This window comes from Dysidea avara, chromosome 1 (assembly GCF_963678975.1).
Source record: "Dysidea avara chromosome 1, odDysAvar1.4, whole genome shotgun sequence".
Lineage (NCBI taxonomy): Eukaryota > Metazoa > Porifera > Demospongiae > Dictyoceratida > Dysideidae > Dysidea > Dysidea avara.
In genome coordinates, this window is record NC_089272.1 from 42,943,095 (window position 1) to 42,966,972 (window position 23,878).

General features: G+C 36.6%; 1 protein-coding gene across 3 annotated transcripts in view; it reads left to right on the plus strand.

Moving 5' to 3' along the window:
* Nucleotides 1–23,878, plus strand: part of LOC136265007 (adhesion G protein-coupled receptor L4-like) — a 97,240-nt gene that overhangs the window by 64,820 nt on the left and 8,542 nt on the right. For 2 of the 3 annotated variants that reach the window (XM_066059768.1, XM_066059773.1), the window contains 8 exons: nt 2,827–2,932; nt 3,570–3,726; nt 10,349–10,454; nt 17,878–17,944; nt 18,005–18,108; nt 18,951–19,080; nt 20,451–20,492; nt 21,375–21,443. In XM_066059768.1, coding sequence (XP_065915840.1) covers nt 2,827–2,932; nt 3,570–3,726; nt 10,349–10,454; nt 17,878–17,944; nt 18,005–18,108; nt 18,951–19,080; nt 20,451–20,492; nt 21,375–21,443 — 781 coding nt within the window. Of the gene's footprint in view, nt 1–2,826; nt 2,933–3,569; nt 3,727–10,348; nt 10,455–17,877; nt 17,945–18,004; nt 18,109–18,950; nt 19,081–19,542; nt 19,661–20,450; nt 20,493–21,374; nt 21,444–23,878 lie in introns of those variants that run through there. The other variant, XR_010705355.1, reaches the window with a different exon arrangement.

Sequence of the window (23,878 nt, forward strand, 5' to 3'; positions counted from 1 at the left end):
TGGCCTTAGCTGTTATTGAGTTACATTTGTGTGAAGGTATCAGTAGGCAGGCAAACAGGCAGGCAGGCAGGCAGGCAGGCAGGCAGGCAGGCAGGCAGGCAGGCAGGCAGGCAGGCAGGCAGGCAGGCAGGCAGGCAGGCAGGCAGGCAGGCAGGCAGGCAGGCAGGCAGGCAGGCAGGCAGGCAGGCAGGCAGGCAGGCAGGCAGGCAGGCAGGCAGGCAGGCAGGCAGGCAGGCAGGCAGGCAGGCAGGCAGGCAGGCAGGCAGGCAGGCAGGCAGGCAGGCAGGAAGTCAGTTAGTCAGTATCAGTGACATAGCTACCATTGAGGCGACCGAGGCAGCTGCCTCGGTAAAAAATTCTCAACAATTCAGGCTGAGCAGGCCTGGGTTTTGGCAACCTAAATTCTCTACTCAAACCTTACTACTAGACAGCATTACTGTACCACATATAATATGATCTATGGCTGTCATACTAAGCAGGGCTGGAGCCTACGGTGACACGTTCCAGCATTGGCTGGACCACTTTTCAGTTACTTGAATTTGTATCAAAAATCAAGATACTCTAATAGAGCAGTCACCGTAATAATTATACTCTAATAGAGCATTCAGTACAGATTATAGCCACTGTTCTCACTACACTGCTTGGTCTAAATCATTTGCATTTATGTTAATTGTTTATTTTTCAAAAATTCGGGTGAGTCAACTGCATGGCATTGCATTGACCTACTAAACTGATCATGAATATCATGCATTAGCAGTTATAATAAAAAAAATAGCCTCCACATGCCATTTCAAAGCATATATTTTCAAACTTTTCCTTGAGGGAACATGCCCCCATACTTCCTAGCTTGACGTGCAGTTGAGTATCACATGAAAGAGATATTCTCTGACTTAAATATCACATCAGATCAATAAAAGTATAGTGTGTATGGCTATTATGACCTCCATTGCAGTCCATGGATGGCCTGACCACTCAAAATATCTCCGGAGTAAGTAAGTTTTTTTGCAGTTAAACTAGTAATTGAAGTATGGTATACTGTAGCATTAAGCTGGAACATACATGTAGAAAAACGTTAATACGTAGTCTTCTGAAACAGTTACTTCCATCCAGCCAGATCGAGAGTCAACCTTAAAATGCTGTACCACCCATACTTGAAAGTGTTTGCGAATCAGTTGACTTGGAAGCAGACCCATAAACTTTGCCTCGGTAAAAAAGATTTTCTGGTTATGCCACTGAGTATCTACTGTATCTAACATTTTTACCCCTCATAATGGTGTTTAAAGATTGAAACCTGCATGGGTAGAATGACTAAAAGTGAAGCTTTTTAACCATCTGGCTGAGCCATCATTTGCCAAAAATGATGCAATTTGCAAACTAATGCCAAATGAATGCCAAATCATTGAAACAGTCTCCAATAAAGGATACAAAGCTTATAAATACCTAGCACAGTATAGCCATTTCACTCAGTAAATGCATAGACCATTCCAACACATGAAGTATGCAGTCACATCCATAAACAAATTTCAAGCATTTAAAAACTCATTCACATTATAATCATTTCATGCAATGGAATGCTCTATGCATTTACTACATGGATGAGATAGCCATTATAAACTACATATCCTTGCTATTGGTGATCATTTCACTCATTCATCACTCTGCTGGTATTTGTGTGAAATCGCATCTTTTTGCCAAATTGCAGCTTATATAGATGGCTCACTGAGCCAGATCACTAACAGGTTTCAATTTTAACCATATACTCTGCATGCAGGCACCTGGTTATTGCTGACCCATAAAGCAGTCACTGCTGTGATTTTTCTGTGCTCCAGAGAAGGAAAACATTTTGTTATCATCAAAAAAGCATGTTTCCACCAGTAACTAACACAACCACTGAACATGGTTGAGAGTGAATATCAAAACATAGAAAGAAGGTACACAATACCGCAGTTAAAAACCATATGATTTTTAAGAGATTCCTACCATCTTCTAACAGAAGAAGTGACAAACGTGACTGCCACTTTGGTTTTATCCAAGCTATACTTAGCCTACAGTAACACATAGCAATGGTTAGGTAGTTGATGTTGATGTGACTGGATCTGAGAAAACTGGTCTTATCGCCCATGTCAGCAGATTCAATTTTTCACCAAGAACCCAAAGCTACATGAATAAAATATCTAATTTCACAATCAAAATCAGCTAGACTTGAGTGGTCTGCTTTTCTCAAGCCCAGTGGCAATCTGTGCGTGCGGTGTGGGGCCTTAATGGAACACTGGTTAGCCTGGAGATGGCTGTATGTGGCTATACAGCTCCGTGATATTGAACAAAGACCTGTTCTGTGAATTTCCTTTCATTTAAGCCAATTGTGAGGCCCAATACTTAGACTAATTCATCCCTACACTTTCCTTTTGAACCCTCATTCCTAGCCCCCACCTTTTCCCCCTTTTGGAGCTTGCCTGATATAGTCAACCTCGGTTCAAAAACTATCTAAAATGGCAGGGAACTTAGTTGCTGGCTACTTGCATAGTAGATACTCTGGAGAGTAAGGAATTGGTGTAAAACATGTGAAAATTTGGTACACATAGCTTCAGGTATTGGTGAGCTACTGTATGTACAATACACTAAATACTTAAAACCAGCATTTCTCAATACTTTTAAATACGTGATAAGACCAGTTTTCTCAGAATGGATCACACTGATGTTTTGAGTCCCAAAGTGTGTATGTGCACTGTTTGGGCTAATTATATCAGAACATGCATTATTATAATGAAGCATAAAGAATGCACATAAGTTAAATGTTTTCCATTGTGTTGTTGATTTCATTAACAGGAAAACTGCTCTCAATGCTACGCACTATTTGGTACATTTAAACCTCTCAATCGCTCTCTTGTTTGGTTTGATAGTTTTTGTTTGTGGAGTAGAAAGAGCTGAAGATGTGAGTTTTACCTACTGTACTTTTCATGCATGTCACTATTATATGTGACCGGGCCTGTAGAAATAAAGTGTATATTATATGGGCACATAAAATTTGCCTACTTTTTCAAACTTTAATGACTCATAATCTTTTGTGATGTTAATTGTCTGACAGGATGTAGTTTGTGCCCACATGCCCTGTTTTTGCAGGCCCGATCACATTCACATACCTACAATATGAGAGGTTCCTAATTATTTTAAAATGTTTTATTGAGTGCAGGTTCTACTTATTGTTTTTGTGTGCTATGCATTTACACTAAAATTGGTCCTGTATAACAGCAATATCTAGTGTGGTCACAAAACCTTTGAAACAGTTTGCACATTTTCATATAAAATACTAGTCAGGAGTTAAGGAACCTTGCCACCATATACAAACTGTATGTACTGTATTTGAAAAGCACATAAACACTCAATATGTTTCTCTGCTCCTGGTGTAACAATACTGCTGTCCACTTTATAAAAATTTTAAAATCAAGTATTGACCCGGTATACAGGCATTGCCTTTACCAGTAATTACTAATGCTAATACTAAGATTTAGAGTTTCACAATATGCACACAATTTAAAATGCTGTAAAAGTGACTTGTTATGTACATACAGTGGAGGTGCAACATGGTGGCTATACTTCTCCATTATTTGTTCCTGTGTGTATTCTGCTGGACTCTTTGTGAAGCAATCATGATCTACATAATGTTTGGGGCAGTATTCTACAAAGGGATATTCCAAGATATACGTTTCTTTGCACTACTTGGTTGGGGTGAGTAGCATAGTCATGTCTTTTATTTACCTTTCCAGCATTGCAGTAGTTTATATGTACATATGTGATTTCAGTACAATATTATATGTGACCGGATTTGCGAAAAGGTACCTTTTTTACACACAAAATTTGACCCATTTTTTGAACTTTAAAGCTTCATAACATTTTGATCATAGCATATACTTGCTTGCAATTTTCATTGAATGTGGCTACAGTATCTGGCTACAATGTGATACTAAGAGCAAGTTAATCAGTGTAAGGAGTCAAGTGTTACATCATTTTGTTTGCTGGTATGTCAAATGTGTGGAAAAGGTACCTTTTCGCAAATCCGGTCACATATACTGTATTCCTGCATATAACAGTCCATCAATAATTATGTTTAAATAATTAGGAATGCATATCCATCTTCAGTCTACTATGTTACACATGTCTATATGCTTGCACTATAAATAGTTCCTGTATTTTTGCTGTGAATAATTGAATGACTGGTTAATTAAACTCCTGCATAGCATAGTTAAGAAAATTGCTTTATGATATTCCTTATGCATAATTATGTTGAATTTTGAAGTCTTTGATTATGCAACAAAATGATTTTTAGTTACATTTCAGTTGTTAGAGAGTTACAGTGTTTTCTAGTAAAATTAATGGCAATAAACAACTGATATCACAGATATGTCGATGGTGGAAGAATTTGACTCACATAGTGTACACAGTACATAAATATTTATACAAAAATAACACGTACATTTAATGTCCATAATTACTGTTTCTGGTCCAGCTCATAGAAATTAATCATATGTAGTTCCAGTCACGATATCCTTCTAGGAGAGCAAATGAAATGAAAGTTTTCATTGTTCTTTAAACACCCATTAAATCACTTTTGAGCTATCAGAATTGCTTTTCTTTGCTTCCTATCATGTCTAAGTTGTATGTTCATGTCAACAGTAGAACGATCAAGTACTCGCTTCCTGCTTTTAGGGTAGAAATTGATTTTCCTTCTACCATTCTTACTGATCTATAATCACATAGTCTCCCTTTAGCACTAGCTAGCATTCTCTTGGATAGTAACATGTTGGCTTAGTGGTTTTCTCTTTATGGTTTTCTTAGTAACTCCATTGTCCATTTTTGCTTTCACTATTTAGTACTGTACAACTTTAACATACTGTAACTTGTAAGAAATCTACTCCAATAATATTTTTATGATTATTGTAGCTGTATTACTTTGTGATTGCAACTGTCATAATAATTATTCTTTTAATATATTCTTTTGTTCTTTGCTACCTGCTTTCCATGGTGGCTGCAGAGGTGCTTCTCCTACTGTTCTATGCTGTGAAACAGGCTGAACATAGCTGAAAACAAAGTGTCGTATTGACCACTTTCTGAGTCAGTAATTGACATGGGATATGCAAATTGTCCTTATTTTTTGTGGTGACTGGATTGAATGCAGAGGCGCTTCCTCTATTGTTCTTCGTTGTAACATACTGAATATAGCTGAAAGCTTGGGTGAACTACTGAATATCATTAAATTTGGATAAAGTATATATATATAATCTGTAGAGTCTGCTTTGTTTCAAAATTTCTCCTGTGAAAGCTTAGGTGCTATATCATAATTATAATCAGGATATAACAAAGATACCAGAAATTGCAACTGACTGAAGAGTCATTAACTCCTCAGTTGAATTAAGTAAACTTTGACATAATCAAAATGTTTTGCTTGTGTAATAACAAACTAAAAACGTCCCGAAATTCTGGCTACTTCAGTGTATGAACGTAGTTAATGTAGCTTTGAATGATAACTGAGTTTTGTTTGCTGTGAAACTGTCACCAGATGTTTGTGAGGTCAAGATTTCAGCTTGCGTCATCTGTGTAGCATGTAATGGTACGTGTTCAATTATTGGCTGAAATTTAGTTTGTGTAGTGGTCATTATCAAAATTAGTATCACTGTACCATCTGTCACTCAAACATACTCCTTTTCTTCATTTGCTTTTGCTTCACTTTCACTTTTTTGATAAAATTTAACCAGCTTTTGTTGCATCACTTTAACTATGAAGCTTTCACTGTTTGCTTCACTCTTGTGGTCATCCAGTTCATGTTCATTGGGGTTTTCCTTCCCATAACCCTTTCACCAATAACATGCATACACTGTATAGCAGCAAGCAGGTTTTATTTATTTTTCATACAGTTAGGCCCCGGCTGATTATGCTGGCATAATTTAAAGCATAATAGGTAACCAAAGGCATCAAGCATAATGCTAACATAATAAGGACAATAATTGAAAATTTAATTAAAATGTGCAATGCGTGCATCTGAAAGAAAGCAAATGATCATCGCTAATATGCATTGTTATTGCATTTCATATTTAGAAACACGTAAAATAACATAATTAACCATTTCATGGTTATTCACATTTTGTAAAAATAATATCTAGATACTGTAATAGAGCAGTCACTTACTCTAACACAACAGTCAGGAATACTAATGTGCTTTAATGAAATCGCCATTTCTTGAGCATAACCTTGATTTTGAAAGAATAATTTTGAATGTAATAGGCTTGATTTTTAAACACTGCTAAAAAGCATAATAGGCCGGATCCTACATACAGTACTGGTTTATCTTGGTCACAATGCTGAACTGTGTCAATGGTGAAGGAACACTAAGCCAAATTTGAACTTTGATTTATTTTACTCACATAGACTGATATAGTGCATACAGTACCTGAAGATCTCAATAAATAAAAAAAATGAACTTAAGTATTCAGTATAATTTTATTTTAAAGGTGCTTATTTTAGATAATAGTGTCTGTAAACAATATCCATGCAAAACAGCCAGGCTGTAAAAAAGTGAATAGTTTGGATAAAAAGTTGTGTAATCAAAGGTGGAAGCCAAGAAATGGGTGCAATGATGTTAATGTTAGGGGTGCAGTAATTATGCCGGAATAAGTTTCAGCATAATGCCAGAAATCATTATTCTAACATTACGCTAGCATTTTGAAAGAGTTATAATGAATGAACGATCGATATACTCTAATAGAACAGTCACTAGATTGAGATACTCTAATAGAACAGTCACTAGATTGAGATACTCTAATAGAACAGTCACTAGATTGAGATACTCTAATAGAACAGTCACTAGATTGAGATACTCTAATAGAACAGTAACTAGATTGAGATACTCTGATAGAACAGTAACTAGATTGAGATACTCTAATAGAACAGTCACTAGATTGAGATACTCTAATAGAACAGTAACTAGATTGAGATACTCTAATAGAACATTCACCTATTATACTCTAATAAAGCAATCGATCCTATTTTTTGCATACTACTCTATTAGAGCAATGAAATATCTTGTTTATGTGCAATAATTAATCATAGAATTTTAAATAAACAGTCATTTCTACATGTCTATTTCAATTTATTGGAATAATTCTGAGAAAAATGCATAAGTTTTGGACCATAATGCAACCTTCTTGCAGGAAATTCTGAATAGAATAATACAAAGAATCATGAGCATAATTACCTCAGCCCAAGTTAATACTGATAATGGCTGTGCGCCTGATTTGCATCAATATCATTGTGGCCATTTCTTAGCAACCACCTTAAAATTTGCAAGTTTTTCATCTAAGCTTTTGAAGGTGGCTGTTTTTTTGCATGGATTTCACTTTTTTGTATAGTTATATATAAATCCAAAGCTGGCCTATACTGGCTTTGCAGCTAGCTTTTACAAACATTTCTACTGACAGTATCCAGATGTAATGATGATGATGACAGAAGATGGAGGTTACATAATACTCTAAAAGAGTGTACATTTTTGAGGGCTTGCATTACAACACACAATGAATGTAATCTAAATTGTCCATTGGTAGACCTACAGGGTATGAATTTATAAACTTCTTCAATTGAGTAAATTTAAACTGCGTGTGTAGAAATTTCATTTATTATAAAAACTAAGCAGTTGACAACAGTGGTTCAGTGGTAGAGGGTTTGAGAGTTAGGTGTGGAGGTTGCTGATTTAAGCCCTAGACAACATATTTTCGGCATTTTCATGGACATTAAATTTTTTTGATGACTATTATATTAAAGTATTTCTGCCTCACAATTTTACATCAGGCTAATTTTCTCCTTGTCACTCTGTAGCTGTTACTGAGACTTCATTTAAACAACAAAGGTTTGAGCTATCATCTTTCAGAAAGCGTAATTAACAACTATCAGGATATCTAGAGAAAATATACACTTAAAGTATACAGGTCACATACATAGGCGGCAGAAAGGGGAAAAACTTTTTTTTGCTTACAGCGGGAATCAAACCACTAACCTTTTACTTTTGAGAGTTAGTGTATTACCATTGTACAAAATATTTCCAGCTGTATAAAGGCTATTTTGAACTGCTTATAAATGCTGTATGTTCATTATCCCAGTATTCAACATTGCCAAAAATGTTTTCATGAACTGCAAATAGCCTGTTTTAAATGCTTTCAACTTAAAAGTTGGTGATATGCTTCAAACTGTGCATTCTGGTGAACTTTGAGACATGTAAAACCTAAAGTGGCTATAGCTTCTGGGGGGCTGTGCTCCCCATACCCCCAGCAGCCAGAGATTCTGTAATCTGGTCAGCCCCCAGCCCTCCCATCAACTACTTATCCTGCCACTGTCCACACAGTAATGTGTCATGCAACCAAGAAAGTCAGTAAGCCAGTATGGATTAATAGACAGAAAGAAAGAAAATGTGATTTTACTCATAATTATGCTGCTTGCTGTTCCCTTTTTTAAAATGAATGGTATTTACACTGTATATTTTCCCTCCATTTTTATTTGGCATTCCACATAACAAATTTGAGCAAAATTGTTTTGTGCATTCTTAATAATTATAAGTCTGTTAACTTCTTTTCTCTTTTCTTTACCTAAACCATTATCATAAAACCCAAACTCGATAACCTTGAAATTTGGTGTACATTAAGGATGTACAGTATTAAGGCTAATTTACATTCTACTCCTGCTGATGTGCACTTACAGAGTTATGAACAATGATTATTTAATTTTAAAGGATCAATATCTTTCCGCACCTACAGGGTAAACCACTCGTGTTAAAAATTTGAAGATCAGTCTGTATAAGTTATTATTGTACTTTGGGTGAAAAGATCAAACTGAAAAAGTGTACTTTTATTTCCATATTGTACACCTGGCTGCACACTTCAAAGCTGGCAGGGTGCTGTATTTGTTTCAACTGTGCTGTATTTGTTTCAACTGTGCTGTATTTTCCCAAGTGTGCTGTATTTTCCTTTTGATCCCAATACAGCACTATTGAAACAGTAAACAAGTTGACCAAAGCATGACCAATGCTAGACACATTATCGCATTCCTTTCACCAAACCACTGCAATGTTATGAAGCCATTCAACAATTATGACGTATCATAAACACATAGAGCAATGCCATGACCTAAACACAAGTGGGTGAATTACCCTGAAAGCCATTCTTAGCGAATGCAGTTAGCAAAGGAACAGCTAGAGCACATGGCATTATCAACACTACAAAATGACTCCTGTCCACATTGTAAAGCCAGGTGGAACACGATAAGTTAATTCGCTTCCAGTTGCCTTCGTAGTATCGTTCTCAGCGCCACACCATGGCTTCTGTAAATGCACTCTCACCCGCTAAACACGATAGCAAGCCTCTCTATAACAAAGTCACAGACTTACTCATGGGCATTAAGCCAGACCTCAACCTAGAAAGAAGCAGTCGGCCACTTACTGTTGTTCTCAGCAGCTCAAATCAATTAAAGCTACGTAGCTAGCTAGCTTCATCATGCTGGTGCAATATGAACGAGTATGAATAATGCCTCGAATATTTAATCACTGCACTGAATACACACAGTCTCGAACTTATACAGACAGGCACTTACCTCCTGCTACTTGGAATCACTCCCACTCTTCGCAGCCACTACTTTAGTACAATAAACCAGTTAAAGCACCGCCATTGCTCGTGCAATATGGAAAAAATAGCACTCGGGCATGGTCTTGAACCTTATACAGCACTTGGCTTTGCCTCGTGCTGTATTAGTCTCTCGCCCACGCCCTCGTGCTATTTTTTCCATATTGCACTCGCGGCGGTGCTAAGTATTAAGAGCCCTTAGAGATGTAACAATACAGTGTGTAGACGTATCGATGTATTGCCTCTGGTGTATCACAATACAGCAATACATTGCACAATACAAAGTGTAGTCTAAGCAATGGTCTATGTTGTTTATTTAATGTTGTTATTTTGTTTTTTAAGAGAAGCAAGTGAGCTAATTTTTCTTTGAGAAGCATTCCATACTACTCAATTTAACCACAATGTGCAATAATTTGATTGTCAGCCATGTTAACAAACTACGATATGTTGATATATCGCAATATATCGATATGGTTTGACTTTGTATTGATACAACGATATTGTTTTAAAACAATACGTTACGCGATATATCGATATATTGTTGCATCTCTAAGAACCCTTTAGTATTATCTAGTAATATGTTAATTTCTAACTAATTGTAGTAAGGTTGTTGCTACAGTGGTCCTCAGTCATGGTTGTGCATCAACTCCATGCATAAATATAGTCTTATAGAAATATTTGTTATTCTATAGGATTGCCTATACCAGTAGTAGCAATATCAGCTGGACTATCGTATGATAATTATGTAATTGAAGACAATAGTGATGATATTGCTGGAGATAAAACAGAGATAATAGCGTATGTACCTCATGATTGCATGATATGTCATGTTTGAGAATATGGGGTATGTATTTTAATTTCTCCTGCTAAATGTATAGTGCGTGTGCTGTACATATTTTTTCAAAACTTACAGTATATTTGCACACTGTACATTGCATATCAAATATTGTAATACACATAATACAGTGTCATAGAACTCCATAATGAGACCCCCAAAATAAAGGGTACCCACCAAAATGCTGCTACTAAATAAAAACATTCTCTGCGACCAAGTAGAGAATGGTACATGTTATATCTATCTATCAAGACACATGGTAGTGTGTCGTGCGGCCCAAGAAGTCAGCGCGCCACACCGTGAGTATATTAACAGGAAGAAAGAGATCCTTTATCCAATTGAAACCAAATTTACTACAGAAGTGCAGCTAGGTAGGTGAGTCCACATTCCAAATTCGCTCCAGCCATTTCCGAGATACGAGTGGCCAAAGTTTGGGTTTTTTCTTTGTTTTTTTCTTCTACTGCTTTTTCTTTTCGCACACTTTACAAAATCTGCCATAAAATGTGAACGCATACTCCGAAATTTGGTATACTTAAGACTCATTAAGGCGAATCTAAGTATCTAGTTTGGTAGGAATCCGAAGAACATTCACAGAGTTATGACCAATTATTTGCATAAATAAGGTCGAAGGTCCACGCCCACAGGGTAAACCCCTTGAAGGAATTGCTATGTAGATGGAGTAACTATCGTAGGAGTACCTTTTTGTGGTTTGAAAGGAATCCAGATAAAGGCCATCGAGATATGACACAAAACCCAACCTGTGTCACAATTACACGATCGACTTTTATGAGTAAAAAAACTATTTTGTTTTCACGCCAGGGGCGTAGCCGGGATTATTTTGAAGGGGGTTCGGACTTCAAGTGGCCAGAATGTCTTAAGGGGAAAGCCCGAGTGCTTCCCCTAGACCATGTTTGAATCAAAACGATGCATACACAAAATGTGCCCTTAGGCAGTAACATTAAAAAGTGTTTGTGCATCTAACTAGCTAAAACCTACACACTGCTGTTTATGCAGCTTATAGAAACTATAAACCTATTGTAAAACTAACTAATCTTCACTTCCAGACAGCATACTGACAGCCAACTTCAATTTCCTAGCATACAGAAGCCCTCCACACTCGAGTCCCTTAGTTGGCAATACTTCTTTCCAGCATATACATTATTCTCAGCCAGTCCTCCTGTTGATGGTCAATAACTTCAGACTTGGCTTGTACTCCAATATGTTCGAGACATCATGTGACCACAACATGTAATAAATAAACAAACAATTCATCAGGTAAATATGCATCAACAATTCACAGTTCGTGCTAACCTGACACATGTATAACACGACCACTCAAGTTTAGCAGCTGCTGCCTTATAAGCTTGTAATATGTCTCAACCAACCACTGAACAGTCCCGGGCTTTGCCATTTCACCCGTGCCATTCATCACGTGCACAATTGATCACGTGATGCAATAGATATGATATGCAGGGTTCAGCATTAATATGATGTGACCCTCAAGAGTAGTACAGAGGAGCGCTAGTTGGAAAGTAGTTAACGGAGAGCTCCAGGACTGTAAGATTTGGTGTGATTTTTAATTTTAAAACATTCTGCTTCTGAAAGGGGGGTTCGTCCGAACCATCCGAACCCCCCCCCCCCCCTGCCAACACCCTTGCACGCCTATCAGGCAAACCGCTTAGAACAATGAGCTGAAAATCAGTGTGTAGCTGGAATAATCATCATAGAAAGTTCTTGCAGTAGTACAGAAGAATCGGATTACAAACCACTGAGTTATGATTCTAAAGCGAATTACGTGTAGCAAATCTGAGATCGAGATACTCTAATAGAACAGTCACCCTAATAGAGCATTCAGCTATGTTTATAACTTCATTATAGAATCGTATTACATTGCAAGTTATTCTGTGGGGAGTTCAACTACAAACAGTTAATTTTATAGACAATTCAGTAGCAAATATATCGCTGTAGAGATTCAGAACATTACAAGTCAGACTGAAGAGAGTTTAGCATGAACAAGTCACCCTGTAGAGAGTTCAGCTAAAAAGAAACTACCCAGTAGAGACTTCATCTACTTAAACAAGTTAGCTACCCTATAGAGATCAGCTACAAGTAAGTCACTCTGTAAAGAGTTCAGCTACAAACAAGTCACTCTGTAGTACAAACAAGTCACCACGCAGAGAGTTCAGCAACCAATCAAAAAACCACCCTGTAAACAGTTCAGTTATACAAACAAGTTATAACTCTATAGAGAGATCAGCTAGAAACAAGAGAGCTCAGCTACAAACTTAACAGATCACACTCTAGAGATTTCAGCTAGAAACAAGTCACCCTGTAGATAGATCAGCTAGAAACAAGTCATCCAGTAGAAAGATCAGCTAAAAGACATATCTTTGTAGAGAGTTCAGGTACAAAAAAAATCACTCTGCAGATAGTTCAGCTATAAACAAATCACTCTGTAGAGAGATCAGCTAGAAGAAGTCACCTTGTAGAGAGTTCGGTTACAAAGAAACCACCATGTAGAGAGTTCAGCTTTATACAAGTCACCCTGTAGAGAGTTCAGCTACGAACAGATCACCCTGTAGAGTCCAAGTCACCCTGCAGAGAGATCAGCTAGCCACAAGTCATCCTGTAGAGAGATCAGATAAAAGAAGTCGCTTTGTACTGATGTAGAGAGTTCAACTACAAAAACCACCATTTAGAGAGTTCAGCTGCAAGTAAATCACCCTGTAGAGAGTTCAGCTACGAACAGATCACCCTGTAGAGAGTTCAGCTAGAAACAAGTCATCCTGTAGAGAGACTAGCTAGAAGTCGCTTTGTATGTAGAGAGTTCAGCTATAAAAAAACCACCCTGTAGAGAGTTCAGCTGCAAACAAATCACTCTGTAGAGAGATCAGTTTGAAGAAGTCACCTTGTAGAGAGTTCAGCTACAAAAAAACCACCATGTAGAGAGTTCAGCTGCAAACAAATAACCTGTAGAGAGTTAAGCTAGAAACAAGTCACCCTGTAGAGAGATCAGCTAGAAACAAGTCACCCTGTAGAGAGATCAGCTAGAAACAAATCATCTTGTAGAGAATTCAGCTACAAACAAATCACCCTGTAGCGAGTTCAATTATAAACAGATAACCCTATAGACAGTTCAGCTAGAAATAAGTCACCCTGTAGAGAGATCAGCTAGAAACAAGTCATCCAGAGATCAGCTAGAAACAAGTAGTCACCCTGTAGAGAGATCAGCTAGAAGAAGATACCTTGTAGAGAGTTCAGCTACAATCATGTAGAGAATTCAGCTGCAAACAAATCACCCTGTAGAAAGTTCAACTACGAACAGATCACCCTGTAGAGAGTTCAGCTAGAATGAAGTCATCCTGTAGAGAGATCAGCTAGAAGGATCACCTTGTAGAGAGCTCAGCTACAAACAAATCACCCTGCAAATAGTTCAGCTACAAACAAGTGACCCTGTAGAGAGATCAGCTAGAAGAAGTTACCTTGTAGAGAGTTCAGCTACAAAGAAATCATCATGTAGAGAGTTCAGCTACAAACAAGTCACCCTGTCTAGAGATCAGCTAGAAGAAGTTACCTTGTAGAGAGTTCAACTACAAAGAAACTATCATGTAGAGTGTTCAGCTGCAAACAAATCACCCTGTAGAGAATTCAGCTACAATCAGATCACCCTGTATGTAGAGAGATCAGCTACAAACAAGTCGCCCTGTAGAGATATCAGTTAGATACAAGTTACCCTATAGGGATCTGCTACATGCAAATCATCCTGTAGAAATATGTGTTGGAAACAAAATTAATCACCATGTAGAGAGTGCAGCTAGAAACAAGTCACTCTGAAAAGAGTTCAGCTACAAACAATGAGGGTTTCAGCTACAGTTCAGTTATGTATAAGAAGTCACCTTATTACCTACAGTATGTGATTATCATTCTCATTGTTAAATATACAAATATATTTAATTAGACAAAAAGCTGTACACAAAATTTCTTCCTTTGTTCCACAATTCCTGCAGAAAAGAAGAAAAAAACAAGTTAAAAGGAAGCACCAAAGCCAGTTTATGGCCAGCTTGGTGGCTTGGAATACAAAAAGAAGTGATATCTAAACCAAAACAGCCAAGTTATAAAAAAAGAGTGCAGCCCCCCAAAAGGCCAGGATGAAAAAAGATGTGAAATCCAAGGTGGCAGCCAAGAAATGGCTGTGATGGTAGGTTAATGGCAAAAATTTTAATTACGACAATTCAGGTGAATTTGGTGCCGAATCCTAGTGGAGGAGGCAATGCAAATTCACCTGAATTGTGGGAGAATTAACATGGAGTATCATATAGCATAAAGGATGTGCACCACACCATGGGTATATTGACAGGAAGAAAACAGTGTTGTTTCCAACATATAAATTGCTTCATGGTCCCTTCTCAAAAGCACATGACTTTTGTATTATAGCTGCCCACCACCTTCAGCATCCCACATACCATATTTAAATAAATCACCTTATTCATTCATGAAATGCTAGTCCTCAAACTTATGCTTAATTTTTTGCCATTTCTTTCTTCATTTTCTGGGGGCCTGGCAGAAAGTCACACAGTTATTAAATTTAGTTGCACTGTGGCAATAATACAATACCTTCATAATTCATTAAGTTACGCATTTAAAATACATGTAATTTCTAGTGCTTAGATAGTCAGTTTAAGCCAATGAGTTGGTCAACAGTCTTCAATGATATAATATGCCCTGCAGAGAATTTAAGCTATTGTACATAACAAGTCACCCTGCAGAGAGTTCAGCTATAAACAAGTCATTCTATAGGGAGTTCAGCTGTGTAACAAGTTACCCTGTAGTGAGTTCAGCTAGAATGCAAGTCTTTCTATACAGATTTCAGCTAGCGTAAGCCCTTAATTATTGTCATACATCTGTTATTAGCCAAATATTTTACAGAATGAGACCACTTTTGCTTTGGTATTCACACTAAATAACTTTAATGAAAATAGCCTTGGATGTTTTTGTTTAAACCTATAAGTTACTGTTATAGTTAACAAGCGTTACTTATACTGTACATCCTTTAGGTTACATAAAAGCAGCCAAAAAGATGAAGAAGAAACAACTGGGCTGTAATCTAAAAGAATGGCCCAGACTTTACCCCGACCCATTAACCTCTATTCAAAAACAAAGCCTGTTAATGGAGAGGAAGTGTTAACCAACCCATTTGATCTTTAGATAGGTTAAAGCAATTGAAGGACACAAACAGCTTGAAGGCCAAAGGTCACCCATCACTATTCCCCCTGGTTCACTATCAGCAATCACAGAAAACAAATAATATACTCAGTAGTTCTGTACATCTTACCTGAACAGTTTAGGTTGTAAACAAAGTTGTAGATGCTTCTTGTTTTCTTTCATTTTGTATTATAAATTAGCATTAATAAGCAATTTCGTGTAGCTTAAAGTTCATGCATAAGAATTACATGAAATCTTGACATAAGTTAGGTTAAATAAGGCCAAATACAACAGTACCGTGGAAATGTTTGAGATCATTTGGAAGTACTTTGAATTCTAAGAAAGGTCAAAGGTCACTGATAATTAATGTATGGGCATGCAATGTGCTGCTGATAATAGATGCACCTGGATGATAGTTGAGGTCACACACCACCTGGTATTCAAGAATTCTGTGCCAAGTACGTAGGATGCTTCTAGAAACATGATATTTCAACACAGCTAAAGTAAGGCCAAACTTGTGTCCCAAGTTAGTGGGGTGATGATAGGTTACGTTATGTGGGAACTAGAGCTAAAAGGGCAAACTATGAACGATAATTGAGAGTTTACACTACATTACAAATCATCCTGTAGATTATAACTATGTAACAAGTTATCCTGTGGTGAGCTCAGCTACAGTACAAGTCATCCTGTAGAGCGTTCAACTACATTACAAGTCTGCCTGTGGAGAATTCAGGTATGTTACTAGTCACCATGTAGAGAGTTCACCTATATAACAAGCAACTCTGTAGAGATTTCAGCTACTGTACTTTACAAGTGACCCTGCAGAGAGTTCAGTTATGTTATAAGTCTCCCTGTTAAGAGTTAAGCTACATGACAATTCACCCTGGAGACCATTCGGCTATGTAACAAAGTCACTTTATTGCAACTTTTGCTACCTGTAAATGAAAATATTAGCTGCACATTAGTAAGATCATAATAATTATTATCAAACAGTATGGTAGCATTATTTAAGGATTCCCCTTAAAATGACACATGCCGCCTGAAATACTGCCTTTAAAAATCATCCTAGAAACATCTTATGTGCTTCATGTAATAATATTAGTCCATCTAACATCAAATACACCATTAAAAACAAGAAAAAACTTGGCCAGATATAAAATTTTAAATAATTGCCTAAACTTGAATTTTTTGTCTGCCAGCCTGCATATCCACTCTCGCAAGGATGGAGGCCAAATGAAGCAGCATATGGCCACCATTATATACCACAATAACAAACTGACTGTCGTTTGGAGTTCCAATGAGTATGTGTCCACTGTACCCTGTCTTTCCTTTTATCTTCAATCAGGCTGGTCATTTTCATGCAACAAAACCATATCGAGGCATTAATTTATCACAGTACAGTAGTACTGTTTAGCAGAGATCCCCCAAAAATGACACACGCCACCTAAGAAAGCCACTTTTAAAAATCATCCTAGAAACATCTTACATGACTAACATCACCTTTATGGAAACAATATTAGTCCATCTAATATCAAATACAGCATTAAAAACAAGAAAAGACTTACAGGTGGCCGAATATAGAATATTAAAAAGTCACCGAAACTTTAATTTCTGTCTGATTGCCAGCCAGCCTGCAAGTCTGACCACAGTCACAAGGCCGGAGGCCAAGCGAAGCAGTGCACAGCCACCATTTTATGCCACAATAACTAACTCACCAGTGGGATGTGCCTTTTGGGGTTCCAACTAGAGTGTTCCTTCTGTGCTTTGTATTTCCTTTTTTCTTCAATTGGTTGTCCTTCTTGATGCAATGAAACCATATTGAGGTGTTGATTTCCCTATCAACACATTCGCTGAGCAGTATATTCAGATACCGCAAACTAATTTAAGTGCTTACGCTTGGTAGATATGTGTAACTTTACAGTAGGTTTGAAACTATACCTAATAATGTGATCTTGGTTGATTAATAACGATCAAGCAACAAGACCACACTTCCTATTTACTAAATCATGATGACACACCCTGTTATTAAGTTTTGAAGAGAATATGCTTACTAAATTAAAGTGCTAAACTTTATGCTGAAATTCGAGTTATAATTTCCATTAACATTTATGGTATGTTGTCAAAAGTACAGTTCACATGTCTTTTCTATGTTATTTTATTAATTTCTTTATAACTTATATTCAGATGTTGGATCTCAGACAAGGATGGTTCTATTTGGGCATTTGCTGGTCCTGTGATTCTAATACTGCTGGTAAACTACAAGTGTATAAATAATGGTACTCCACTCTTTGAATTTATATTTCCACTGTAGATCAATATGATTCTATTAATACTGTCCCTCTTTACTGTCGTCAAGTCAAAAAGAACACATGATAAAATGACAGACGCAACAAAGACAAAATATGAGACAGCAAAGTATGTATAATACATACAAGATACACAATACAACCAAAACCATGTAATTTCATAAAGAATAATTTGAACTTTTGTGATTATTACATATAACCGTATATAATTGGGTGCCTCCTGAAGCTATGACTTTCTTTCTGGGGAAGCATTTCACCCATTGTACACTGTATTTCATCCATACATGGAAAGGGATTCTATCATGAAGGATTTTCCAAATCTTTTGTACTGAATATACATCGTGTTGATCCTCCTCATTATAAATAACTTAAACTAGATTTAGCTTGAAAATATTTGCTTGAATGTGATTCAACAATTTAGGGTGAACACAACAGTAAATTTAATTATTATAATCTGTAATTTGCAAATTAAAGAGTGGATGCATTATGATATACATATGTAAACAAGGGCGAAGGAAACACCTTTATTTAAGGGGGTGGCTGGGATCTATAGATTTGTGATGCCATAGCCTAGCTGTAAGTTGAAGATCAAAAAAAAGTCACTACCTGCTGGAAATAATTGCCCTCCACCAACTAGACATATATCTCCTTATTTATAACTACGTACATACGTAGCTTGCCTAGCTACACTGCTCTTCTAAGAAAACTGTGACTGCTCTATTAGAGTATCTCAAATTATTGATGCTGTTGAGCTAGACTCTCTCCATCACAGCTACATATAATTTTAGGGGGGCTAAGCCCCCATAATTTTTTTCACAGGGTCTACAGTCTCCCTTCTCTGCTACCCCTGTATGTAAATAGTCAATTAATTTTTATTAGATAAATTGCATGATGGCATTATATAGTTCATTTAGCACTGTATAATAGCATACTTCAAGTACATCTATGCAGGTTACTGTTGTTGAGTACATTAATACTTCTGCCACTACTTGGAGGAACTTGGCTACTTGGACTGTTGTTTGTGATTGATAATGAGTCTGTAGCTCTAGCATGGATCTTCACAATTGTGAACTCACTGCAAGTAAGTTCCTATAGTACAGTACTCATTTGTACAATTGCATGTGTATATGACTAGCATGAACATACAGTACCTGTACCTGACATTACTGTATTTACTATTTACTATATAGGATTATGTGGAAGCTAAAACTATACACATGCATGAGACATTTTATACTATATGCACCATGTAGTTCTAATATGTAGTTCTAATATTTTTAAAAAGTAGTTCAATGCAACTGCCATAGTTAGCAGATAAAACAGCTGAGACCTCAGACAACAGCTTATACCCATATTTAATCTGACAAGTAAATGTCTTATAATACTCTCAATAGCACCTTGACATATTATTATTTTGAAATATTTTGAAATATTATCGGATGTCCACAGGAATAATCGATGGAAATAAGGGGTGTGTTTCTTCTTGATTAGCTAGAAAAAAGTAGTTAAGCTACTAAGAATGAGGTTATCTGTATTATTATAGGAGTGCTAGCTAAAAAGGGGCTGAAAAGCCTCTAAAAGATCGATGTACTCTAATAGAGCAGTCAGATCATTACATGTTAACAAACTGCGGCCAGCATATGTTCAAAGACTTGAAGAAGGTACACTGGTATAATTTTTTAATATTAGATTTAAAAATTTATCTGCCTAACTTAGTAAATAGCTATAGCTACAGCTTTCATACAATAACAATTGAAAACGCTTGAATTATTTAATGCTACAGAGAGCTATTCTAAGTCTGTTGTAACTACTTATGACTAGAACAGATGGATGCTTGATATATGGCTATTAATTAATTCTCACTGGCAAAACTACTTGTAGCAGCATCTTAAAAACAAAGCAACTAGCTGAATGAGATTATAGAATAGTAAGCTAGATACAAGAATAAAAACAGAATAATAGCAGAATTTTTGGGAAATTCTGGAAGGAATAACAGGTAAAATTTTGAGCATAATAGGCTCAGGCCTACATTACATGTAGATACGTATACTCTAAGATTATTCCAATAGGCCACATAAACTTACGTTTCTCATCCTCCTGCACTCAAAATACCAGTGCAGAAGGGCAGATTTTTATTGAACTTTTACTAACTAGATAGCTGAAAATTAGCTAGCTAAAATGACTGCAGATTGCAGTTTTCTTAGACTGCTCTGCAAGCTACCAACTTAAAAAGGTGCTGGATGGCTGCACTAAGCCACCAGTGATGCAAAAAATCCTTGATGAGGTAAGAAACATGGCGATGTGGGTGGGGATGAGAAACTAATAATTAAGTTTATGGTACTTTTTGCTGTTGAAGATATTTCTAGGGTGGTTTTTAGAGGAAGGACTTTGGTGAGTGTCAGTCATTATAGTAGACTTCATATGTAAGTATTTATAATGGCTTCCTTACAGGGTGCTGGAATATTCTATTTACACATTGTCAGGAGCAAAGAGGTGTGTAATATAGTAGGTGTGTGCTGTAATAACACAAGTACTGTACTGTAGTTTGAGTCAAACCACAGGACTCTACATGATTTAGTGACCTGAAGGCTCTCACCTTCACTGCACTTGAGCACTATTTCAAGGCCAAAGAGTTACTAAATTACGTACATAGATCCCTGTGGCTGAAGTCTAGCTTATTTAGACTTTATGCAGTTGTTGTACAGTGACTTGACAGCTGTGTACAGAGAAATGTAGCATTAAATAATAGAAACAAGCACATTACTCCTTATGTTACAGATTTTAATTAATTCTCAAGTGTTGATGCTTTGCCAGCACTACAAGTGTTAGTTTGCAAAGCAAGATTCTAAGTAACTTGGACACCCCAAAATTAACCACAGAAGGGTCAGGTAGAAACATGAATCCAATACGTACAGTATGTTTGAGCTTTTTAAAATTCTTCAAAGTAATTTTTGTACTGAGTACTTTTAGTGTTGCGTACGTTATCACTTCTGCAAGGAAGAATGGCTCCAGCCAATTGCATGGAGTTAAAATAAATCAAATCAAATCATAGTACGCTATTTGACTATCAAAAATGATGTTCCTGCACTATCTGTAGATTTACATGAAATTCAGACACATTTACTTGCAAACTAGCACATCGTTTTAGTCACCTAAAATGTGCTTACAGTATTAATTTCCGTATCTACTGTACATATCCACGTAAAACCTGAATTATGAATAAGGATCAGCGAATTTAACTACAGTGCACAACCAATTAAATTTAAACTTGAGGCTAGTCAAAGAATATCTTCTGGATTATGCTGAAAAGATTAATAAACACCTGGATAGATAATATGTAGATATATATGGTATGGAATTTATTTACATTTGCAGGTGAAAAATGTGATCAAAGAAAAGTTCAAAAGGTGGAAGAAAGCTAGAATGATGAAAACATCCCTAAAGGTGACGCTATAATTATTGTCAATTTATACCATCCCTCAAAGTTTAAAATTAAATGAATGTGGTACAGTATCTTTAAAATTGGGAAATAGGAATTTTACAAGCAATGTATGTACTGTATATAGTAGGGCTAATGACAGTAAAATGTGCTTAAACAAGGAAGACCATCACTTGAAGTACAAATGTAATCCATACGTTAATCATGCTGATTTATTTTTAATTTGGTAGTACAGATAAATATGCACTTCAGGTGGTGATTTCCATTGGTTAAACGTGTTGTATGAAAATGGTCCTTACTATCTTGTAAAATTCACAATTTTTTTCCACAATTCATGTAAATTCACAGCAATAGTTTTCGTGACACAATTCATCATTAATAACACTACATTGAAGGAAAGAATAGTTACAGACATATGAGACTACAATTAAATTAAAAACACACTCCTTATTATTAATAATCATAGTAGCAGTTTCATATAAATTTTAACTATATGCTGCTCTCTCTACATATCCGTACATACAGAGAATATGTAGAATTCACCCAAAATCAATATGCTTATGGGTGTACTTCAACTGTTAGAAGCATGGTGTAAATAATGCAGATCATATTAATTGTTGCTGTTTTCCAAGAATCCATAAATACTCACTTATTGCTCTGCAGGAAAAGAAGTGATTTGTTTGTAGCTCAACTCTCTACAGGGAGACTTTTTGTAGCTGAACACTCTACCGGGTGACATTTTGTAGCTGAACTCGACAAGTGTCTTTTCTAGATCTGTGGCTGAACTCTCCACAGAGTGACTTGCTTATCTCCACAGAATAATTGTTTTGTATCTGAACTCTTTACAGCGCAACCTGTTTGTAGCTTAAGCTTACACAGGGTGATTTGTTTGTAGCTGAAATCTCTACAGGGTGACTTGTTTGTAGCTGAATTCTCTACTAGGTGACTTAATTTTTTGTGGCTAAGTAGCTATCTCCACAGGGTGACTACTTAATTGTTTGTGGTTGAACTTTTCACAGGGTGATCTGAACTCTGTACAGGGTGACTACTTGGTAGCTGAACTCTCTCAAACAAATCACCCTGTAAAAGTTTCAGTCACAAACAAGCCACCCTGTAGAGAGTTCAGCTACAAGCAATCGCCCTGTGGAGAGTTTAGCCACAAACAAGTCACCTGTAGAGTTCATCTACACTCTACATCTATTACCACTAATGTATGTATATGAAATGAATGATATTATGTTCTTCATCAAGTCCTAAAAGTAACAGTCATCACGTTTCAACATTACTGAATATGTCGAGTTTAGCACCTCTAATACACGATTTGGTGCATCTGAAAAAATGGTTCATCATAGATGTTCCTCCAACACTGCTCAGAACTTTTACTTTTATCGTTTACCACGTCTCTGGAACTCATTACCAAAAATAGACCTATCTCTGTCCACAAACATTATTAAACACAAACTGTACAACTACATGTGGGATCATTTCATGCGGCAATTCAATGATACAAACATTCATACCTCCCTGCTGCCACTGTTCAACAGCATCGCCATCACCAATATATGCAGTACTGTTATAAGTAATTATTTACTGTAATTAATTGTAGTAGAGTCACTGGCAGCACTTGTCAGTGGCTTTCAGTACCTTTTTGTGTGTGTGTACTGAAAAACAATAATAATAATAATAATAATAATAATAAAAAGTCACCCAGTAGAGTGTTCAGTTATGAACAAGTCACCCTGTAGAGCGTTGAGCTACAAACAAGTCACCTTGTAGATAGTTCAGCTATAACTAGTCTACCTGTACAGAGTTTGAAGTCGCTCTGTAGAAAATCCAGCTACAAGCAAGTTACCTTGTAGAGATTTCTGCTAAAAGCCAGCCAAGTTGTAGGAGAGAGTTCGTGTGATAATTTTCATACAATATTAATTTTAAAACAAGTTGATGTTGTGCTACTTCTAAAAACCAGGCGCCATGCAGCTATTTTTATTGTCATAACCATTGGTTGTGCAATAATATATTATTATTAGTGTGTAATTCTTGTATTTCATAATTCATGAAATTTTCGTAATTCTTTTAATTTTGTTGCTATACACTGCGCTTGTTAAACAAACCACTTTTACCAACATATTACGCACAGAAGTATCTTCTAAACTATTTTATAATTTGATTATCATGTTTTTCCCCACAAAGTCTCTTGACAATGCCTCAAAGCTGCTCTTCATTCTCGTTCGCGTATGTAAGGGATATGCCCCCTTTAAACTTGAAAGGATAGGTTGTTCCTAGTAGTCTACGAGGCCTGCACCATTGTTTTTCAATTGTTGAACGCCTGTAAAACCCTGAAAGGAATGTAATTCACAAAGTCTGTGGAGAGTCGCCACACCAGTATTTCAGACCACCGAAAATAAAACAACCTCAGAGCAAAGTTCACCAGTGCAGAAGT